Source organism: Canis lupus, chromosome 15, assembly GCF_011100685.1.
Source record: "Canis lupus familiaris isolate Mischka breed German Shepherd chromosome 15, alternate assembly UU_Cfam_GSD_1.0, whole genome shotgun sequence".
NCBI classification, from domain to species: Eukaryota; Metazoa; Chordata; class Mammalia; order Carnivora; family Canidae; genus Canis; species Canis lupus.
The window spans coordinates 15,979,412-16,003,136 of record NC_049236.1 but is presented as its reverse complement, the minus strand read 5'-3'; the positions used below and the strand labels follow the sequence as shown (position 1 = coordinate 16,003,136).

General features: G+C 47.9%; 1 protein-coding gene across 6 annotated transcripts in view; it reads left to right on the top strand.

Annotated features, from left to right (window-relative positions):
- The first annotated feature begins 10,761 nt into the window (after window positions 1-10,761).
- The window catches only part of RNF220 (ring finger protein 220), a 234,815-nt gene continuing 221,851 nt past the window's right edge, over window positions 10,762-23,725 (top strand). The window contains exons 1-2 of one of the 6 annotated variants that reach the window (XM_038558283.1): window positions 10,762-11,015; window positions 17,435-18,176. In XM_038558283.1, coding sequence (XP_038414211.1) covers window positions 17,552-18,176 — 625 coding nt within the window. In that variant the 5' untranslated portion in view covers window positions 10,762-11,015; window positions 17,435-17,551. Of the gene's footprint in view, window positions 11,016-11,679; window positions 11,740-12,784; window positions 12,930-15,649; window positions 17,232-17,434; window positions 18,177-23,725 lie in introns of those variants that run through there. The other 5 variants (XM_038558281.1, XM_038558280.1, XM_038558282.1 and 2 more) reach the window with 5 other exon arrangements.

Genomic DNA, 23,725 nt, shown 5'->3' with positions numbered 1-23,725 from the left:
AGGGAGAAGCAGGCTCCATGCAGGGAGCCCGATGTGGGACTCGATCCCAGGTCTCCAGGATCATGCCCTGAGCCAAAGGCAGGCGCTAAACCGCTGAGCCACCCAGGGATCCCCTGTATAGTGGTTATATTAATATGAAAGTTACCAATTCTGCTTGAATGAGTCAAGGACGACTTGGCAGAAATAAAGGTGAAGCGGACCTATCACTGTATGAATGAATTAATATATATTTTATTGCCTAAATTTGTCAGATACTATACTATGCACTAATAATACATTGATAAGCATGGCAGGTATAGCCCCTGGAACTTATAGACAATTAGTTAAGGTAGACAATATAAAAGTGAGGAGTGTTACAAAGGATGAGAATGGGGCATAATGTGAATGTATAGAAGAAGAACTAGTCAATTTTGCTTTCAATTCAGCTGAAACCTGAAAAGACAAATACGAGTAGTTAGGTGAGGGGTAGAGATTGCTAGGGGAGTGGAGGAGAAATAGGTGTGAAAGAGGAGAGAGTATGATGCATTGAAGCACTGATGGGAAACTAGCATGTCAGCCGAGGAGAGAAAAGTGGGAGAAAAGAACATAGAATGAAGGTAGAAACACAGATAGGGGTCAGAACATATAAGACCTTGTAGACCGTATTAAGGATTTTGGACTTTATCCCCAGTTCAATGGACAGCTTTAATATAGGCATTGACAATGATATAAACAGATTTGCCCTTTTTAAAAGAAGACTGTTGCAGTAGCTTAGATAAGAAATGATGGTGGTAAAAATGGAGAAAAGATGGTTTTCAGAATATCTAGAAAGTATGATGACAAAATTAGTCATTGATTTGTAATGAATGATGAAGAAGGAATGGTCAGAGATGACTCTTAAAGCAGCTGGTATTATCATTTACTGAGCTGAGAAACACCAGAGAAGAACCAGGTTTGGGAATGAAGACGATGAGTCCAGGTTTGGATATGCTGAGTTTGAGGTGCCAGTGGAAAATTCAGGTAGAGGGCTTATGGAGGCAGTTGGATATGTGGATCTGGAGCTAGAGATTTGAGAGTTGCAGATATGCCATTGGTAATAAAGCCATGGGAGTGAATGCATTTTCCTTAGGAAAAAGCCAGAGTAGGAAGAGATGTGTGCATTAGAAAAGAACGTGAAAAACATTTAATGGTCTCACAAAGGGAGAGCTGTCAAAGATGGGTAAAAAGGAACATCTAGAGAAGAGAGAAGAAAATCAGAAATGTGTGATATCACAGAAGTTAAAGGAAGAAAGAATTTCAAACAGGTAATTGGTCAAAGCAAAATGAGAAATAAAATTTGATGATCTTACTGAGGCAGTTTTTGAGGATTGGCAGGCACAAATTCCAGTTTTGATGGGGTTGAGGAGTAAGGGGTGGTTAATAAAATCAAGGCAGAGTCTGTTGGCCACACTTTCTACAACTTTAGAAAGGAGAGAAGGGAGAGAGAACATAAGGAAGATGTGGATGAAAGACTAAAGAGCATTTATCTTTTTTTTTCTTTTAATGAGGGATACTTGAGTATGTTTAAATATTGACTAGAAAGGAACCACTAAAGAGGAAGAGGTTGGAAACAGGAAAGAGACAATACTAAGGCAAAGACCTCCTATGAAAGCGAGGGCTCCAAAGCACAGGTGGAGGGGCCAGCCTTTAATTTAATTTAATTTTTAAAGATTTTATTTATTTATTCATGAGAAACAGAGAGAGAGACAGAGAGACAGAGACAGAGACAGAGGGAGCAGGCTCCATGCAGGGAGCCCAATGTGAGACCTGATCCTAGGACTCCAGGGATCACGCCCTGAGCCAAAGGCAGACCTGAGCTAAAGGCAGATGCTCAAGCGCTGAGCCCCCCAGGAATCCCAAGCCCCTCCTCCTTTTAAAGGCTGGCCCCCTGGGTGGCTCAGCAGTTGAGCGTCTGCCTTTGGCTCAGGGCATGATCCCTGGGTCCTGGGATAGAGTCCGAGGATCGAGTCCTGCATCAGGCTCCCTGTCTATGTCTCTGTCTCTCTGTGTCTCTCATTAATAAATAAATAAAATCTGTAAAAATAAATAAATAAATAAATAAATAAATAAATAAATAAATAAATAAATAAATAAAGGAGGAGAGGCTCTTCTTCCCTCCTTGTGACAGAAGAGAACACAGAAAGGGAATTATAGGTGCAGGTAGGAGGTGGGAAGTGAAGTAGCTTCCCCTTGATGGCCTTTCATCTTTCAAAAATAGGTACTCAATAAATATTGATTAAATCAATGGATGAATAAATGCAAGTAACACAAATCTGAAATCCACATCATTTCTTATTTTCCTCTAGAAGCATTCTGTTGTCTAGAAAAGCATGGAGATGATAGTGGAGGTGAGCAGGATTCAGAATATTTTTCAGGAAGAGTATTCTTTAGGAAGAATGCTTCTTGGGAAAGGATGTTTCAAAATCAAACAATATGTATACTAAAGTCATGCTCCAAATGGAAATCAGCAGGGAAAATGCTGCTCTATTGGATAAAGTAAAAGCAAAAAAGCTGACTATCTGTTCTATGGCCTGCTTTGTTCTATACTTTTAATTTAAAAAATTCTTTTTCAATCTCTTGAAGTTTCAGACCACAAACTCTGACCTGGGGGGAGAGCATGGAATAGTCACCCTACTGAGCACTTATTTGCTGAGAACTATGGAGAGTAACTCTCATTTTATCTTCATACGGACTTTATGAAGCAGGCGTAATTAATACTGTCTCCGTTTTAAGATGGTGGAAACTGAGCTTCAGAGAGGATAAATGTGACAAGGCCACTCAACCGATTAGTGGTAGAGACAGGATTCAAACCCAGATCTGCCTTCATTTTTCTTAATTGTGGTGCTGTGGGTCCATCTCAGATTTTAACTCTTATCACTGCAGACTTATCACTCTTCATGGTACAGTCATCAGTAAAATGTTCCCTGGCATGCCATGGGCTTTATTCTCTTGTGATATTTCCTGCTCTTCAAGATACAAATTCTATCTCCATTAGTGCCCTACTTAAATCCTACTTTCTCAGAACACCTGGATGGCTCAGTGGTTGAGCACCTGCCTTCAGCTCAGGTCATGATCCTGGAGTCCTAGGATCGGGTCCCACATTGGGCTCCCTGCATGGAGCTGCTTCTCCCTCTGCCTATGTCTCTGCCTCTCTCTGTGTGTCTCTCATGAATAAATAAATAATCTTTTTCAAAAAGTCCTACTTTCTCACTAAACACTTCAGGACACCTCAAATCCTAATGGTCTCTCTGTCTTTGAAATCCTACAACAGTTTGTGCTTCTCACTTGGTGAAATTTTTCTGCATTGTAATTGAGAATGTTCACTTTTCTTTTGAGCTTTTCATAGGATTTTCTTATGATAATGACTTAACAGCACAATTCCACAAGCTTCTTAGGGGATAGGAGGTACATCCTATGCCTTTTTATTTTGTCTTTCTTTCTTTCTTTCTGAACATCTTTAAAACTTACTCTTAATGCCTTGTCCATGGTTTGTAGTCAATATTTATTGCTAAAGATTGTGGGGCCAGGGCAGCCCGGGTGGCTCAGCAGTTTGGCACCTCCTTCAGCCTGGGGTATGATCCTGGAGACCCGGGATCGAATCCCACGTCGGGCTCCCGGTGCATGGAGCCTGCTTCTCCCTCTGCCTGTGTCTCTGCTTATCTCTCTCTCTCTCTGTGTCTCTCATGAATAAATAAATAAAATCTTAAAAAATAAATAAATAAAAACAAAGATTGCTGGGCCAATCTCACCATGGATATGGGTTGATTGTTTCTGAGAACTGTCTGCAGCTACTTCAGAAAGTTTCTTGTTGATGTTAATTGGAGAAATGGAGGATTTAGGGCGCCTGGGTGGCTCAGTGGTTGAGCGTCTGCCTTTGGCTCAGGTTGTGATCCTGGGGTCCTGGGATCGAGTCCCACATCAGGCTCCCCTTGGGATGGGCTGCTTCTCCCTCTGCCTATGTCTCTGCCCCTCTCTCTGTGTCTGTCATGAATAAATAAATAAAATATTAAAAAAAAAAGAGAAATGGAAGATTTATTATTATTTCTGCAGTGGATTTTATTTTTCTTTTTTGGTTACAAAGCTGGGAATCTCAAAAAGAATATGGGTTTGTATGTGTATAAGGGCAGTGGGGGGTTCCTTTGAAAGGGACTGTAGAAAAGCAGACTTTTTATTTTGTAAAGGTTTTTCCAGCTTACAAGTTCTCATAAAAAAAAAAAAAAAAAGCCCAAATTGGTTGAACTTGAAGTTTCCCTCCTCCTCCTTTCTCCTCCTTCAGAGCCTTTTTCTAAACCTACTTCCCTTAAAATGACTTTTATTGATTTTCACTCAATGAGAGTTATTCTTCAGAATGAGGATGGAGGGGTCAGAGAGAGAAATTTACCCTGTGTTACCTGTGGAATAGGTGTACCTCCGTATCTAGTCTTGTTTTATTTGTTCTGTTTCCTGTATCCAGAAACCTGCACACTAGGGATCATTAGGTCCTCTGTGTCTTGGTCGGAGCTTGAGTACAGTATACTAATAGATCAATTTATGTGTTCATTCATTCAGCAAACATTTATTGAGCAGGCATGTCCTAGGCATTGGAGATACTAAGATGAATAAGACGTAGTCACTGCCCTCAATGACCTCCAGATGTACATGAAGGCACCAACTTGGTGGGGGTTGGGGTCAGGGAAGGCTTTCTCAACGAGGTAACTGAATATTCTCCCTTAGGGAATCCTAAGAGACTAAAGAGGTCAGCCTTGTAAAATACATATAAACATCTAATCAAATTAGCCAATTAGAAAGACATTTATTAAGAAAGGACAGTCTTTTACCAGTATGTCCTATGTTTCTTTTTCAGTTTTTATCTTAATTTCTTTGTCGCCAGTCTTATCCCTCTCCAGCATACATTTAAAATTGCCCCCAAATCTATTGTTTCTAAACCTTGATCTGATGGTGTCATTCCTGACCTGAGAATTTTTAACGGCTCCTCATTCACTCATTTTGTATAGTCATCGATCACCTACTGTGATGTTAAGTGTTTGGGATGGGGTGGTAAGCAAACAGTCCTTCCCTTTAAGAAGCTTATAGTCTAGACCAGGAGACAAATAAGCAGATAGTTTCAGTATAGTTTAATACTAGCTTTGACAGAGGAAGCACACGATTCTGTGGGATTGTGTAGAGGAGCACCTTGTGCTGTCTTGGGAAGTCAAGTAGTGCTTCCTGAATCTTGTCCTTAGCTTTAAATCAATTCAATCTAACAGATACTAGTATCTATTGTGCAAAGTCCTATGCAAAACAACTGCTTCTAAACAGATCAAAGTCTAGTGGAGGTGCCTGAAAATTTAATCAATAATTCCAGCACAGCATGGTGAGTGGATAGATAAATACATAGCATGCTACAATAACACAGGTTGAGGAAAAGAGAGGACTGGTGGGTAGTGCAACTTCCTGGAAGAGACAAGCCTAAGCAGGGTCTTGAAGTATGAATAGGAGTTGGCTAGATACGGCATAATCTGGATCCTTAACCAACAAACAAAATCCTTCACAATTCATTGATCTACCTTTCCAGTGTGCCCTTATATCTTCTATGCCTTTGTTTTTCAAACTAGAAACAAGAGCCCCTGGATCATTTAGTGTTATACATGCAATATGAGAAAGCACTGGATAAATGTGGTGCATCTTTCTGGAGCATCAGTTTTATCAGCTGATAAATCACTGAGAACATTGTTTTATATTCAAACATAATATATTTGTGGAGTTGAAGGCAAAATTTCCATTAATTTTTTTCAAGATAAAACCTGATACATAAATTTCAGGCTTGCCCTTAGACACTGGTATCCACCATCACCCCTTTCTTGTAGAAAAGTTTGAAATGCAATATATGAATACACCAAGAACTTTCATGTCTCTATGCCTTAGCATATACTGTTCCCTCATCACTTTTCTCCTCCCTAGGTAAACTGGATCCTTCAAAGCGCAACTTAAGTGTTTTCCCATATAGTGTTTTTTGGGGGGAGGAGAGAGAGAGAAAAAGAGAACATGCCAATGGGAGGAGCATAGGGGAAGGCAGAGGAAGAGGGAGAGAGAGAATCTCAAGCAGGCTCCACACCCAGCATGGAGTTCATTGTGGGGATCGATCTCATGATCCTGAGATCATGCATGACCGGAGCCAAAATCAAGAGTCTGACACTTAACCAACTGAGCCACCCAGGCCCCCGCATAATAATCGTTCTTAACACTGTTTAAATGTCATCCCATATAATGGTTATTTTTAAGATCTCATTTATTTATTTGAGAGAAAAAGAACACAAGAAGGGGGGGAGCAGAGGAAGAGGGAGAAGCAGACTCCCCACTGAGCAGGGAGCCTGACATTGGGCTCAATCCCAGGACCCTAAGATCATGACCTGAGCTGAAGGCAGACACTTAACCAACTGAGCCACCTAGGTGCCCCTAAAGTGGTTATTTTTTGAATACCCACTTCAACCCCTGCCTCCTTTCCTCATAGCTCCAGGCAGAGTGAGTACCTCCTGCCATCCTTTACTCAGAATCTCAGTCACAGCGCTGCTCACATTGTACAGCACTGCTCACCAGCTGCTTCCTCGGCTCTGCTCCTGGAATTGTAGGCTTCTCTAGGACAGGGATGGACTATTTTAAAATTTACCCTTTGTGTCCTTAGTGTCTGGCGCAATAAATGTCTATTGAAAGTAGTATTTATGGATCATTCCTTACTCTGCATCACCTCTACTCTTACGTAAAGTAATATTTTCTTTACCTCTCATTTTCAGGGAATGATGTATTCTATGAACGTATGTTTTCCAGACAACTGAAATTTACTTCCTAAAGTATAAAAATCTGCTTTTGGTGCGAATTTATTTTTTTAAGCTTTTACATACTTGCTTGCTCTCATAAGTAAAATATACTAAGTATGGTGTGTTCCTTGATGGCTTATTCCTGAAAGCATTCGGGTTATGCTGGTTTGGAATTTGTGACATCCTCTAGGGGCCACTGATGGGATAGGACCTTTTGCCTCCACACTGAAGAACTCCATCCTCTTCTTTGAGTTCTTGTGCTCGCTTCTTGTATATTGGTCCCCACTTCTGGCTGTGAGTGTGTTTGTTCTAACCACATTGCCCTTTGCTCCTTTTATATGCTTTTTAATGGATATTAAAATGACAAAATATATGTTCCCTGAAACACAAATGGAAGCATTTGAAGCAAAAAATCCCTTCTTCATTCCTGCTCCACCCCTCCCCCATCCGCCCCCAGCACTCACCCACATCCCCACTCCCCCTCCTTGGCATAACCGTTGTTGGCAGTTTAATGTATATCCCCACAGGCCATTTCTGTCGATATGTGTGCATACTTGGGTACATACAAATATCCAATCATATTATGCATGCCCTTATACAACTTGCTTCTCTTCCCACCTGACAATATACAATAGATATTCTTGCATGTCAGTACATCCAAGTCTATCTCCTTCTTTTTAATGGCTGCCCCCTTTTAATTTGACAATCTTAATCAGCTGTAAATGGGAAAGCCAAATAATCAAGCTTATTAGAATTGTACCTAAGAAAGAGTAAATCGGCTCTGAGTGAAGGCTTGAGGAATTCTCCTAGGAGTAAAATGTGTTAACTTTAGTGCAAGGACTTTGTAGTGTTTATTTTGGCTATTCTGGGACCCTTTTTTGCTTGTTTCCTGGTCCATTGTGTTTTGGATAGCTGAGGTTGCTGGACAATGACCTGTGAATTCGTGAGGCATTACATATTCAATTTTGCATTATATAACTTTGCTATGATTTTGTGGATTTAATTTTTTCATTATTTCATGTCATTCTTCAGTACTTGCATTACGTGCAAAGTATTGATATGGTAGCAGTTAAAAATGTTTGGCTTGATGATTGACATAGGGCTTCTTATCTGTATCATCTACCTGTGAGAATATCCACTGGATTTATGAAAACTTTAGAAGCTGATCTGAGGAAGTCCTTTACTACTAATGAATGTTAAAGTACTGATAGCATCTTGTTCCATAAATAATAAAATTCTATTTCAGATTTATATAGGGTCTCCCTTCTGCTTCATCTCCCATAGAAAGTGGCTAAATCCAGTTGTCCTTTTTTTTTTTTTTTTTAAGTAGACTCCACACCCAATGTGGAGCCGGAGGAGGGGCTTGAACTCACTACTCTGAGATCAAGACCTGAGCTGAAATCAAGAGTCCGAGGCTTAATTGAGCCACCCAGGCACCTCTGTCTTTTAAAAGTTTTTTAATTTTTTTTTTAAAGTAATCTCTACACCCAATGTGGGACTCAAACTTAAACCCTGAGATCAAGAGTCACATGTTTTACCAACTGAGCCAGCCAGTGGCCCCTAAATCCTGTTAATTCACATTTTAGATCTGTAATGAGTCCCTTCTTCTCCATTTACTATCTCAATACCTTGGTTCAGGCCCTACTAGATCCCAACTCACTTACCTGTAACAAACTTCTTAATTGGTCTTCCTGGCCTCCTGTCTAACCTCCACCATGCTCACCCAGTAACTTAGTACTTTTTTAAAGCAGAAATCTTACCATGTCACCCCCCTGAAAAACCCTCTAGGATTTCTCATCAGCTATAGGATAAAGTCCACTTTCTTTGGTATACACAGCTTTTTTTTTTTTTTTAAGATTTATTTATTCATGAGAGACACAGAAAGAGAGACAGAGACATAGGCAGAGGGAGAAGTAGGCTCCCTGTAGGGAGCCCGATGTGGGACTCGATCCCAGGATCCTGGGATCACACCCTGAGCAGAAGGCAGAAGTTCAACCACTGAGCCACCCAGGTGCCCCTAGTATACATAGCTTTTTGTGATTTGCCCCCACTTGTCTTGATTATCTCTTGCTGCTCAATGACTCATACTTCAATTTCTAGGGAAATCAAGTGGCTTATAGCTCCTTAAGCACATCACAGAAGAGAATTCTCAACAGATGCTTGTTAAATAAATGGATAAAACACCCTATGTAGCTGGGTTGACCATTTAACCTGCTCAGCTCAGGATGGTCCCTGTTCACACTGGGCATAGCAGCATAATTAATAATGCTCCTTTTCACCCTCAGATTTGTCTCACACCAATAAATTACACGGTCATCCCAATTGTTTTCTACCTCTAGTCTCCTCTACCAGATGATGAGCTCTTTGGGGGCAGAAATTTTGTTTGTCGATTTTATTTTTATAACCTCGCTTATGCATTCAACTAAGAGATTGCCACTGTTTAGATACTGAGGATATAATGTTGAATAAGACCAAAATGGTTCTTGCCCTCAGGAAGCTTACAATCCAACATAAAGAATTATCTAATGGGAAGAATAGCACCTAATACAACAAATGCTGCTGTGACTGAATGACTAAATGTGGATTAAGACTTAGAGGCTCCTAACAAACAGCCCTAGTCCGATGAATTACAGATACAGAAATAGTCATACCCATAGAACTCTAGATTGATCAAATCAATAATCATTTACTTAAAAGGGTTGCTAATTAAAATTTTGAAATACAAGCCACACATATACACATAAACATACATGACGTGTAGATGTTACCTTAATGTTACACATGAGAAAAAGAACCATGAAATAATAGCAAGAATGAGACTTTGAGGGCTCTGTGTTTTTTAAAGAGACAGTTTGTAATCCCATGTGGTTATTTGCTGAGTGGATTATCAGTATGTACCCTACCTCCCCCCCCCCTTTTTTTTAGATGAGAAATCTGAGGTTTCAGAAACTGAGCCACAAACAAAGGAGTGATTTCTTAAACCAGGATTAGACTTTGGTTGGGCTTTGCTTTCAGAGCTAGGAGTACCTGCTATCCTAGATTTTTTAACCATGTTCCATGGGCAAATTGCAAAACCCTTTAAACTTCAGGTTCCTATTTTATATATAAAATAATGATAATATTATCTCCAGAATTAATCTAAGGGTTGAATGAGGTTATGTAAAGGCATTTAGTCCTGTAACCTGGCTCTTAGAAGGCTCTCGGGGAATGTTAGTTCTCCATCCATTTCCCCCTATTTATCTTTCTGTCCTTGGTGAATTAAAAAATGATATAAGATGATTTGGGGGGAAAAAGAACTGTAATACGGATACCAATAAAATTTTAAATTCTTGATTCTGGGTGCTAAGCTAGGCCTTCCCCACCATCTCTGAAAGTTGTAGTTTTACTTACATTCATCTGTTATCTTATTATTATAGGCAAAGACCCTGTGCAGCATTCCAGGAGCAAAGCAGTAGGTAAGATTTTTCTGGAAAAAAGACAAGAGTTTATGAGGGAGCCAGGATTTGGGGGTCATTTTGCTGCAGAGGGTGTCAGCCTCAAAGATGTACCCATTTACTCGTGATCACTTTGGGTTCCAAAAAGGAAGAAGAGCACCAAAGCATTCGTTGAGATTGGGGGGGGGGGGGGGGTGGCGGGGAAGGGATGGGGAAAATGTGAACAACAACAACAACAAAAAAAGCAAGAGCTCCCTTCGGTAACCCCAGTGTCCGGCGACCCCAAGACTTTGGAGCTCTTTGGTGAGGGCCAGCAGGTCTGTCTGTTCTCCAGGAGTGCCCTGGGTCTGGACTCCATTTCCCAGAGTCCCTTAGTGCCCTAATGTATTCAGTGCTCAGAGTGCCTGTATGTGTGTGAGTGTGAGAGAATGTGTGCGTGTGTGTGCGTGCGTGTGTGTGTGTGTGTGTCTCCGAGTCCCTGGGAGAGTGGAGGCTCATTCACTGATTAGAGCCAGCGCTGAGAGGCAGCACTGCTCCTTCTCTCACACCAACCGAGTCTCTTGATCTGTACATGCAATCCCAGGCAGCTCGCGACCACAAACCCGGGGCCGGCCGCCTGCTGCTGCCGCTGCCGCTGCCGCCGCCGCCGCCGCCGCCGCTGCCTCCGCCGGCTCTGCGCACCCCGGACTTTTCATGCACCACACTCACCGCCTCCTTCCCTCCGTGTCCTGAAAAGTGCGACCGTTCTCCCAAGGAATTTCCACGGCAAGTACGGAGACCAGAAAGGGGTGTGGGTGTGTGCGCGTACCCAGAGGGGTGGGTGCGAGAGCGGCGGGCTGCTCGGGAACCTCACTAACTTTCCGGGTCCGTTTCCTAGGGATTCGGGCGGCGCCTCCCGACAGGGGCGAGGGCTGGGACCCGGGCTGGCGCGTCTCTGATCGCCGCGACGGTGCCTCCCGGCATCGGTGCCCTGCGCGCTCCGTGCGCTCAAACTTTCCGTCTTGAGTTTTCCTTAATGCGTTTTATTTGGGGGGTGCGAGGGGGAGGGACCAGATGCGGGAATTGGACAAGCAGGGAGGGTGAGGGGACAGCCAGGGAAGGGAGCAGGACTTCTTTTCTCCATCTTCTAATAAGCCCCGTTCCCACTTTGTTGGGGGCGACGGGGAGAATGCCCGGTCGCCGCGCTCCCCCGCGTACCCCGCGGTGATTTCCGGCGGGGCCCGGCCGGGGCGGCGCACAGCGGGGAGCCCGAGGCGGCGGGCGGGAGGGCGGCGGGGAGACCCCGGGGCGGAGGGTCGCCGCCGCCCCCACGCCGCACGCGAGGCGCCCGGCGGGGTCCCCGCGCGCGGCTGGGAGCCTCCGGCCGCGGGGTGCTGGCTCACTTCTTCCCAGCGGGGGCGGGTGCGAAGGGCGTGGAGGGAGGGGGGGGGAGTCGCGGCGCGCGGCGAGGAGGCAGGTGCTGGCACTGAGGTGCTCCGTTCTGAACGCAACCGGTAAACTCCCTGCTCCGCCCGGCGGACCGCCCGGCCCCGGAGCACAGGACCGCGGGGGGCCTCCCGGGATTTTCGGGGTCGGGACTCTGCGCCCCGCGCTCCTGCCGAGCGGGGCGGGAGGACCGCCGTGTAGACAGCGGCGCGTAGCTCTCGCCCTAGTTTTATTTTGATCTCAGACCTGCCTTCAACTGAGTAACAATTTCTCTTCCTCCGACTTGGGAACAAAACTTTTCAGCGAGCACGCAGGTCGCCGCAGTCCTGCGGCCGCCGCCGCGGTGCTCGTCCGCCCCCGCGGAGCGACCGGGTCGGCCCGGAGCCGGGCCCCGCCACCGCGCTCCCGAGCCCCGGGCCGGGCCCCCTCCCCAGCCCCGGGCTCTCAGGGCTCGGCCGGGGCGTTTCGCCTTTGTGCTTTGTAAGGGAAAGCCTTTTCTTCCAGGGCACCGCAAACTTGGGCGGAGCGCTTCCGTGTGGCCCCCCGGGCGAGGCCGCCCCCGCTGGGGAGGCCGTCTGAGGGGATGCCCGGGCCGCCCGTGGCTCCACGCGCCCCTCCGAGCGCTCGGGGCCCGGGGGGACCCCGGCCGGCGAGGGCGCGCGGGAGCCCCGAAGTGGCGGGGGCTCCGGCCGCCCGGAGGCGGAGGAAGAGCTCGCGCTTCCCGTTCGGAACGCGCCGCTCGTTTGGACCCCGGCCCCGGCCGCGGCTGCAGCGGAGGGCCGGGGCCCGGGCCCGGGGGCGGGGGCGGGGGCGCTCGGCGTGGGGTTCGGCGCTGCCCGGCGTGGCGTGGCGTGGCGGGCCCGGGCGGCCGGGGTCCGTGGCCTGCGCCGCCTGCGCGCCCCGGGGCGGCCGAGGGGGAGGGCTGGGGCGCTCCCTGCCCGCCGATGCCCGCCGGTGCCCGCCGATGCCCGCCGGCCACGCCGCTCCTGCAGCCCCCGCTCCGGACCCGGCCCGAGGGGCAAAGGGGGAAGAAAGGAAAAATAAAGAGGCAAAAGGGCGGGCAGCGAGGAGGCGGCGGGTCGGCCCAGAGGGAGCAGAGCGGCCAGGGACGCCCGGCCTCCCCTTCTGCCCGTCGCGGGGGTTCTCGCCGAAAATGGAGAAGGAACCGCGGGGGGAAGGCAGGAAGAGCGTCGAGGAAGAGATGCGGGAGCCTTCCGTTCCCGTCCCTGCCGGCCCGCGGAAGCCCGGCCGAAGTGGCGTGAGTTCGCTCGCTGCGACCCGGGGCGAGGTGGGGGAAGGCCGCGGACAGGGCGGCGCCGGCCCGCTGCACTCCGACGGGGCCCGCCCGGGCGCCCCGCCGGCAGGACACACACCTGTTCTGCGAGCCGCGTCGTGGGCGGCGGCCGGGCCGCGGCGGCGCGACGGGCGGAGCCCGCCCGCCCTCGCCCCGGGGCCGCAGTCCCGGACCCCGGAGGGCTCGGGGGCTCCGCGCCGGCCCGCATCCGCGGGAGCGCCCGGTGGCTGCCCGGCGAGGCGGCGGCGCGCGGCGGGGAGACCCGGGTGACCCGCGGGGCGGGGTTGTGCGGGGGCACGAGGTCCTCGGACTTTGCCCGAAGGCAGCCTCCCCCCCAGGCCGTGTCCCGCGGGCCCTGCCCTGCTGTGGACCTGGGCTCCGCGCCCTGCTCGGTTCTTCCCTGGCCGGCGCCCCGGTTCCCCAAAGTTCCAAGCAGCTTGTTTCGTGCGGAGGTTGTCGGGACCTAAAGTATTCTTTGTGCAGTGGCGGCCGAGAGCTGGAGGGAGAGGTCAGGCCGGGGAGCGGGGGGCCCGGCTCTACGTTGGCCCCAAGTTTTTGCAGGTCTCGCCTTCGCCTCTTCTTCCTCCGTTTTCCCTAAAAGAGTTGGTTTTCCCTGGTTGAGACTCCTACCGGCTGGATCTTGCACCTCTTAGCTGAGCTGGCAACCCCGCAGCCCCGCTCTCTTCTTCGACAGGCCGGGCCGATTCCGATTCGCACCCGTCGGCCAAGCCGGGCCTGGGGCCGGGTCCAAATCTGGGCCCGATACCCGGCCACGTCTGAATCGCAGGCGTTGGCCCCAGCCTTTGGAATAGTGTTAAGCTTATGCTTCCTGAGCTCTTGCATATGGTGGTAAAATTTCTGTTAGAGCGGTGTTTCCAAATACCCCCTGGGCGTTTGGTGTGCGGGAATTCTCTTCCAGCGAAGAAGTCTGTGAACTTAAAAAAAAAAAAAAAAAAAAAAGGAAAAAAATTCTTTCCTGAGTTCTTCACCACCCCCCACTGCCCTGGCCCCATTTCCCATTGTTCTTTGCTTTTTAAGTTGCCTGTTAATTTTTTAAAAGTTTATTTATGCAAAGGAAAAATATCGTTTAATTTGTTCTATTATTTTAATTCCTGGCTTTTGGAAACGATTCAGAGACCACAAAAATGTCACCTGTTGTAATAAGCAGAGGGGTGTTGTGTGTGCGTTTTAATTGCCAGCAGAGTCGTAGTTTGGTGGGCGTTCAGAGCTAGGGCTCCGGGAAAGAGGCTTTGCAGCTTTTCTTTGTGGCAGTCATTTGCAAGTGGGTTTGGCTCCCAGCAGCCGCCGCAGCAGCGCCGCTTCCTTCCAAGCTGATCCCAGCGCGGGTCAGGAAGCCCAGACCCTGGACAGGGATGGTCCGAGGCTGGCCTGGGAGGATGCCCACTCTCCGGGACTTTCTTTCTGGCTTTCGGTTTTTCAATGCGAAAGTGGCGAGTTCGCGCCGCCGGAGAGCGCGGAGCGCTGCGCATCAGCCCAGCTTCAGACATTTTCACGTTCCCAAAGCCAGTTTCTTCGTTGCATTTGTCTTGGTTCTGGCATGTTTAACCACGCAATTAGTGATCTCCCCAATTATTCAGTTAGCTGGCGTTTTGTAATCACTTTAAACAAGGGTCGGTGTGCGATTTAACAAACAAAACTCCCACGCACGCAGACCCTGAACCAAGCCCATCACGTCAAGGATTTGAAATTTTTAAAACTCAATATTTGTTGGTCCCCTCCGTCCAACCTCACTGCCTGCCAGACAATTTATTTAGCTTCGTGGATTGATCCCTCCTCCTTGTTTAGTTAATTCAACAAAGACTTTTTGCAATCTGTTTGGAGTTTGTCTGATGCCGTGGAAAAGTAGCTGATGATTTATTTGGTTGCTTTTCGATTTCTGTCTTCAGCCCTTCTTTCTCCTCCTTTCAGCGGGGATGTCAGCTGTTATTACTTCCTATTGATCCCTTTGCAAAGTGAGAAGTGAACTAAAATTAATGTCAATTCCACTGCTCGGATCAATAGCTGGAGTTATTTTAATCTGGATTTGCACGAAGTGCTAAATTAAAAAAAATCAGCATAGAGGCAGAAAAGTAACAGTTACTTACTTTCCCTTTGCCTGGTTCTTTACAGTCGCCCAAATGCTCCATCAAGCTGATTATCTTACGATCCATATTTTTTTAATTAAGAGGGTCAGTTAGTTTTCTTATTTTGGGTTCTGTGTTTAAACCCATGACATTTTGACATTGGGAGTGTATTAACTATAGATTTTCATAATGAGTGTGGTCTGCTGAAGCCTCATCTATACAAGTTGTTAATGTGAGGAGGGGGTAAGAAAGAAAAGGAAAAAGAAAAAAAAAACACTCCCCCTGCCCCCACAGAGACCAACGCCCACACAGTGGAGTAAAAGAGATGTGGCCTGGAAAAATATTGTTGATTTATTTTCAGTATAATGAAGTTTCAAATGAATAACCAGGTTTGAGTGATTCACCGTGTCCTGCTGGAGTGTCCGGTGCTGTCGCCAGATTACTAATTTATGAAACTCATTTAACATAATGAGGTGATCCAGGAAGTAAAAATAGAAAGTGAATTCTCTGGGCAACGGGTTATTTGGGGGGGAAAACATTCCACCCTTCACCCCCAGTGTGGTATGTGTGTCCTTTTCCCCTGCTTGCCTCATGTAATATTGCTTGTTGAGAGACAAGTAGTTATTTCTGTTATGAAGAGATGCTCAGAACCCTTGGAACAGCCCTAGACCCACTTTTAGAACGTCCATGTTGTGTGACTATTAATCTGACTTGAAAACAGCCAAGAACAGGATTCCCAGACCAGACTTGTCAGGCTAACTGGCTGTCCTTGGCAGATCATTCCCTGCACTGCTGTAACTTGACAGGAAAGTTATTTAAAATTTGGAAGAGAGAAAAATCCGTTAATGTGAGATACATAATCTGGTAATTTAGCAATGATGTCTATAAGGAGAGATGCCAAATGAGGAAGCAGTCTGATGATGTGCACTCATCTTCCCAATTAATAACAGCCATTGACACGTCTGCTACAGGATGAGAGAAGGAAATACTCTCTTTGCACTGCATTAAGCCAAGGGAATTCATCTACTGTTTAACTGAGGCTTCTCCATTTGAGGGAATACCAAAGATACTCCATTATCTGGGTGTTGTTTTGTTTTGTTTTTTTAAGGGAGGGGGTATATTCTTATTTGAGATACGACTCTCGATTTTAAGGTAGTAATTTGTAGCAGATGGTGATTTTTTTTGGTTACACTTGGAGTTTCATTAAGTTTCTATCTAGGGTATATTTTTGAAGCTAATAAATTCTAGCATTCATCTTTTGTTAGCCTGACTTTTGATATCTAGCCCTTCTCCTCCCAACTCAAAATACATTTTGAAATGGAATCGGTGGCTATGGAAATGTGCAACCTAAATTTAAAAAGGGAATTGAAGGAAGTCTCTGAACTCCAGTTTGTTGCGGGGGCCTTTATCAGACATCAACTCTGACTGGTCCAATAAGCAGAGCAAAATAAGTCAGAAATTTTGTTAACATTTTGCTCCAAATGTTAATGGCAAATTCAAGGCTGTTTACAAATCTACTTAAGAGCGAGTGCATTAGTAACTAAAATTACCGATCGGTTCTTTGCTGCCCCTGGAAGACAGCCGCTTCTAGAGAACATATGCCAAAGGCACCCATTATGGTTTTAAATATTGTCAGAGATGCCAGGCATTTTACTGATGAAGGTTTTGTTCCTTCTCAGAAAAGAGAAAACCTGTGTGATTAGAGAGAGGTGTGCATCAAAAACAATGTTGCTCTTGTTTCTTCACATAGCACTTCTTTCTGGAAACGGTCTTAGGTGATACATGAAGATGTGTGTTTATATTTGTGCCAACATGTGTGGTTTATTTACACGTACAATTCGTACCAACTAGCATGTGCAGATGGTCTAGATGTGCCTGATTTAGGAATTTTTCAGCACCAGGGCATTGTTAGGGGAGATGAAGAGAGGCTGTGTTCCTGGGGGGTCATATAGGGAGAACCCCGCCTCTGTCTGAACATCAGGCCTGCCACGAGTAGTGTGTGCAGGTGGAAGCCCTTTAAAATATAGACCCCACCTAATCTACTGGGTGACTTGGCCCTCCAAAGCTCATTTGCTCAGGGAATATTGTATTTGGAGGTTTTATGATTTTTTTTCCTTTGCTGGGCTCAGGCGCATTTCACCCGGAACGTGTAGGGACCAAAGTCAGCTATGCGTACATCACAGTAAGTTGTCTATTGATTTTCCTGAATGAAAATGGTCTGATGCTGCTGCCCACTGGCTCCTAAAGCCCGTGGTGTCTCTTGCCCGAGCATCTTGTAAGCCAGAAGGATGGTGTTTCGATCACTTGGGGTTTCCCTTTTTTTTCCTCCCCCTGACCTTCCTCCTCCCCTCTTTTTTTTTTTTTTTCTCTCTGCTGTTTCCACAGGTCGTAGAAGGGGATGATTCCCCAGTAATATTCCCTGCCCTGATCCAAGGTGCCACTCGGCCTCCCTCCCAGGGAAGACTGCTTCTTGTGTGACACCAGCCATAGAAAGAGACTCCGATGGACTTACACCGGGCAGCCTTCAAGATGGAGAACTCATCCTACCTCCCCAACCCACTGGCCTCCCCAGCACTGATGGTCCTGGCGTCCACAGCTGAGGCCAGCCGCGATGCTTCCATCCCTTGTCAGCAGCCACGACCCTTTGGTGTACCTGTCTCAGTAGACAAGGACGTGCATATTCCATTCACCAACGGTTCCTACACCTTTGCCTCTATGTACCATCGGCAAGGTGGGGTGCCAGGCACTTTTGCCAATCGTGATTTCCCCCCTTCTTTACTACACCTCCACCCTCAGTTCGCTCCCCCAAATCTAGATTGCACCCCGATCAGTATGCTGAATCATAGCGGAGTGGGGGCTTTCCGTCCCTTCGCCTCCACTGAGGACCGGGAGAGTTATCAGTCAGCCTTCACGCCGGCCAAGCGACTCAAGAACTGCCACGACACAGAGTCTCCCCACTTGCGCTTCTCAGATGCAGATGGCAAGGAATATGACTTTGGGACACAGCTGCCATCTAGCTCTCCCGGTTCACTTAAGGTTGACGATACTGGGAAGAAGATTTTTGCTGTCTCTGGCCTCATTTCGGATCGGGAAGCCTCTTCTAGCCCAGAGGATCGGAATGACAGATGTAAGTACTTTGGTGCGAGCCTTCCCTATCCCCAGCGAGCCCTGCCTCACAGTCGTGTTCAACAGGTCTCACGCTCCTAGTAACCGGGAGGGCCCACTACTTCCCACTCGGTGGCTGCCGAGCGCTAACATTTACTTGTCTCTTGTCGCTGAGCGTTGACAGTTCCGATAGGACATGTTTTTCTGAAGGTAGCCAGAGGCAAGTTGGCCTCCACGCTGCCTCTCTCCGGGGCATGATTGGCTTATTCTCTGGGGACTCTGGAGTGAAGAGGGGTGCCAATGTATACTAGAGTGAATGTCATTTTATTAGAAAGCGTAGGTTCCTAGGGATTGGGGGGGGGGGCCTGAAGAAACTCATCCATCCCTCCCCTCTTTGTTATCCTCATTATATTTCCCTGAACTTGGCATTATTTTTTAGCTTTTCCATTGTATCACATCCAGTGGACTCCACATGATTTTATTTTCCCAACTCCCAGCCCTTGTCTACATCAGGCTGTTTTTCAGAGAAGGACAAAGGTGTCGTCAATCACCATAAAGCATTTCAAACAGCTGTGTTTTCCTTGCGATCGCAAGGCTAGAAAGCCGACTTCTCTTGGGATTTAACAGGTTTGCTGGATGCTTATCCTGGGGCTCACTTTTAGGACTAGACACGGTTAACCTGTGTAACTGCTCCATATTTGATGTTCACAACTATTATTAATTTCTGCTTATGGAACAGCTTTCTCGTGTTCTCCCAGTGCCTCGGTGAGCTTTGGCGACCCTCGCTAATATTTGGAACTAAACCTTTATTTGGAACTTGTAGACCAGGAGTGCTGAACCCTGCAATCTTCTCCTCTAACGGAATCAGAAAATAATTGCGTTCTGACGCTTTCGGGCTATGGGTAGGCAGAGCAGTTTTCTTCAAGCCTGGTGAGAATTTATGAACTGAGGGTGTTTTTCCACCCAACCCTTTGTTCTAAGACTTGGTTCATTTTATTTTCTTAAGAAAACTACATCTGAGGTTTGCTTTCCCCTCTTCTCTATTTCTTGTGCTCCTGTCCTCTCTATAACCACCAACACGAATACCATTTTTTTTTTCTCTTCTCTTTATGATGCCGAGGAGAGTAATAGAGACATTGCAGCTCTCTCCCCTGTCGGCACTGCTTCCTCAGGCTGTCTCCTTGAATTAGGCACTGTGTTAACTTTCCTGTGCTAAAAGGCATCTGCCTAAACCCAGCGTACCTTTTCAATAAAAGTCATCATAAAATCAACCTGCCTTGTAAATCCATCGCTCTTTGGTTTTGAAATATGTTGCAAGTGTGTCTTTTATGTCAGCGTCTGTAAGCCCGAGACCTCCTCACTTCAGGGAGAAGCTGCTGTATGCCAGCACGAGTGCCCGTGTGTTCTCTCACTTCCCCACTCTCCCCTTCTGGACAGCTGGTGTGTGTGTTACCATTTGCTTTCTGGGTACACCCGCCGGACACCCAGTTGGCATTGCGTTGGTCTGTTCTGTTTTACTTTCGGGCAGTGTTCATTTGTCAGTGTGCAGAGTGATCAAGGCGAGCTGTAGTCTGACCTCTGGCTAAAGCTGCCCTGGGTGAGGGTACGACGGGTTCTGTCCCTTTTTTTGCTCCAAATACAAGTTGAAAATGAAATCCTCTCAAAACTAATAGGCCACAAAGTGACATCTGGAGATCAAGATTCCTTTCTTCTCTCCCAACAGATCCGGCTTGTCTCCATTTTTCTCTCTTTTTAGCCCAAACCTGTGTCAGATCCCCAGAGCAGGAGCCAGCTTGTAAGTCAAGTCAGAACTCATAGATGTGGCTGTCCATTACCCCTCTGAGTGTCAAAGCCATAACTCTTCCGTTTGCCTGGTTTGCATTGTGTGGTGGTGCCATCCCCCATGGAGATGGATCCCTCACACAGGAATACGCCTGGGTGGAGAAAAATTAAATGAGTCTATCTCCCAAAGTGAAATGGAATTCTGACCTTGAAATTAATGAGATTCTGATCAGAAGGGTGGAGAAACTTCTTTATTTCAAATTGTGTTACAGAAATTGGAACCCTTGTCCCTTTTATTTGCTTAAAATATTCTTTCTTTAGAGAGTACTTTGTGTTCCTTTCTTCTCTTACACAAACATAAAACCTACGGGCTTGTCTATGAGTGTAGGATGTTTGCACACCCGCATTATTATCTAGAATTGCATTTGTGACTAATCTTTGACAAGAAACAAAGATGCAAAGTGAAGAGGAGCCTCTTTGCCTCTGATAGCCCTGGATCTGGGCTCCTTCCTCCTTTCCTTTCCTTAGGTGCCAGAGCCCCCTTCACAGGGTGGTACTGGGCAGCGTTTGTGCTTTTGATTTTGAGTTTTTGGAAGGCAGGAGAAACATTTTTCTGTAGGGAAGGGTTGAAGAGGCACTGTGACAAAGTCTGCAGCAGCTTTCTTGGCTCCTGTCATATGCCGACGTGTGTCGGAATATTTATGGTCTGTTTTATGTAAATACATATTTAAGGGCCGTTAGAAGGCCTGATTATTCCCACTAGATGCCTTTCAGGTCCTCCCTACAGAACCGTTTTGAAATAAGTAATATTTCTCAGATAATCGAGTGACAGTGTACAAGACTGCTTCCAAAGGGAGAGCTTAAGGGGCAGATGGGGCAGTGAGGGGGGTGGGGAGGCGAGAAGAGAGAGAGGATAGAAAGTGTTCAAAAGAGCAAAGTAGTAGGGATGCAGTAGCTTTTGGTCAGATGACCAAAATTAACTGTGTATATTCTAGTTTTTTATTCTGAAAATTTAAGAGTTCATTTCTGATGTGGTTGACTTATTTTTCAGTTTTCTTCATATAAATACATTTTTCTCATAAAATGTTTTTTAAAAAAATCTTTTAATTAAATACAACAGTAAAACTCCTAAATAGGCACTTAGCTTAAGGGTTTTTTTGGGGGGTGTGGGGGGTGGGGAGTGAGTATGGATGTGTGTATGTGTGTGTCCTTTACTTAGAGTAGAAGTTTTATGACTGAGTTTGAGGTCAATGAAAAATCAGTTTTACAATGGAAACACTGACAGTTTTTACTGTTGCAGCCACCCCCTGCTCACACACTGCATCCATATGCAGATATGTCCACATGTGAGAGCATTTGAAAGAGGGGCCTGCAGACATGGTGTAATGCACACATGTTCTCTCCTTAAATCTGGGTGCCGATAGGCAGGATGTCTTTTGTGATTAAATATGCATTTTTGCAGACCAAAATGTAGCTATTTGGGTTAAGTGTTGTCTCTCCTAGTGGATGATTTCCAGTTTGCTTGCCTGTTCATCTACCTGGCATCACAGGTGGTTCGTGAGGTAGGTGTTGGGTTCTATGGGAAAAAGAAGCCTTTACTCCACAGGACTGACTTACTTGCCCTGGAGAAAGGGAGATGTTTTGTGAGAAGCCGTTCATGGAGGATGCGTAATTCCCCAGGAAGGGAACTGAGGTAACTCCTGTTTATTGTCACTCCCTGAACTGGTCTCCAAGGCTTCTTGTCCAGGGAAATGATGCTAAAATTTATGGACCAATTACGAATGGTCCACGTGTATCTTACATATGAAGTGTCTACAGATATGTTTCCCAGGGCTTTTAAAATAAACATTTCCTCATTAAGGAAACTTTACAACAAAAGGGAAGATAAGTATTGTCTGCTGCCTTGTGCTCAAATCTATACATTTATTACCCCCTTAGCGCCCTGGCTCTTATCATGTGCATTTCCTGATTGTTCTCTGTTGGCCACCTCTATGCCCAGATTCCTGCCTGCCTGGGTGACAGAGGGAGTTTTTTTGGTTTTGGTTTTGGGGTTTTTTTGTTGTTGTTGTTGTTTTGTTTTTGGCCAGCCTGCCAGTCATTCTACTCAGTCAGCCCAAATTGGAGTTGGCTAGTATGCATGCTCACCAGAGAGCTGAGAGGAACCAGAATTGTCCCAGTTGGAGCAGTGACTGGCCCTCTGATTTACCTCAGGGATGGCAGTGGGTACTGACCCCACAGTGGCCCTGTTTCCTTGGCCCTTCCCTGTGTCAGGCAGATTCACAGGTAGGCAGGCAAACTGGGTGGCTCACAGCAGTTCCTGAATGTTCTGCTTTGCTCTCATCTTTGATGTATTTGAAAAGTCATTCTTGGGCCCCTAAAGCCCTGAGTAGGAAACAGTATTTTGTACTAGGAGAATGTGTCTTTATAAAACCATGTATCGCCGAAGATCCTGCGTCCTAACAATCAGATCAGCTGAGCCCACACAGGCCCAAGGGCAGCATGGAATGAGGAGTTCCCACTACATCATGGGGGTGGCATGAAGGGGGTTACTTCCCAAGGGCTCTGGGACTGGAGCGGCCAGGGACCCTAACCTGGGCTTTTAGAAGAATTGCTCTTGAGGGGGGAAAATGTTTGGGACAGTTGTCAGGTCACCAGGCTCAACTTCTGGGTTTTAGCTGGAGCAGATGACCCTGTGAAAGGGCCAGCAGATCACCAGGGGAGATGGGTGGGATGCTTCCCTCCATACTGAACGCCCAGACCCAGCCCAGTTGCGGCTCAGCTGCCCCCCGATTCCTCCCGGAGCCCCTTCTTCTCCTCCCTCTGGGGGTGGAGGGCAAGAACTCCTGTGATGTGGGGTTGTTTCTGGTTGTTCACTCCCAGCACAGTCATGGAGACTCCTTTTCATGCTGCCGGGTTTAATTGTCTTGTCGGGATAAAGAAATGTTTGCACAGCTAAAGTGGGGCCGGGCTGGACGGGAGCAGTCCCTGATGGCTGCAGAGCCATCTGGCCTGGCTTGGCTCGGCTCAGCGCGCCGCCCGCCGCCCGCCGCCCGCCGCCCGCCGCCCGCCGCCCGGGCTCGCTCCCGCGCCCGCGCCCGCTGTCCCGGTGCTCGCTCCGCGCCGCGCTGCCTGGCCGGCGGCCGCCTCCCCGCGCGGCCGGAATGCCTAATCACCATGGTGAGAAAGCGGCCGCCGCAGCCGTCCTCCCTCCGCGCCTCGCGCCCGCCCTCCCAGCAATTGTCATGCAGAAGCGATCCGGGCTGCCGTTTCCCGCGGCCGCCAGCCAGCCCTCGCCGCTCCGGCTGCGGGGTGGCTGGTAATTGATCGCAGGGGGGGGGGGGGGCGGGGCGGGGGAGCCGGGCCCGCGGGCGCGCCCCGTCGGCTCCCTTGGAGAGGACCCGGCCCCCGCCACCGAGATGGCCTTCAAGCGGCGGCAGAAATGTCGGTGACCTCGCCGTCGCTCGGCCGGACTCGGAGGCTGCGGGAGAAGTCCGGGGGCGCGCCCCGCCTCGCCCCGCCTCGCCCCGCCCCCCGCCGCCACCTGCGGCCCGGCCCCCGGGTCCCCCGGCCGCCTGGGCGCCCCACCCCCGCCCGCCCCGCGGCCGCGCCCCCGGGTCGCGCTAGGAGCGGAGCCCTCGGTCGGCTTCCTGTGCTGCCGTCTGAGCCGCACGGGGAGTGTGGGGATGGGGTGAGGGGACAGGGAGCGAGTGTGACGGGGGGCGCGGCGGGAGGTGCAGGTGGGCGGGTGGCGGCGGGAGGAGGCGGGGGACCCCGCGCGGGCGAGGGGGG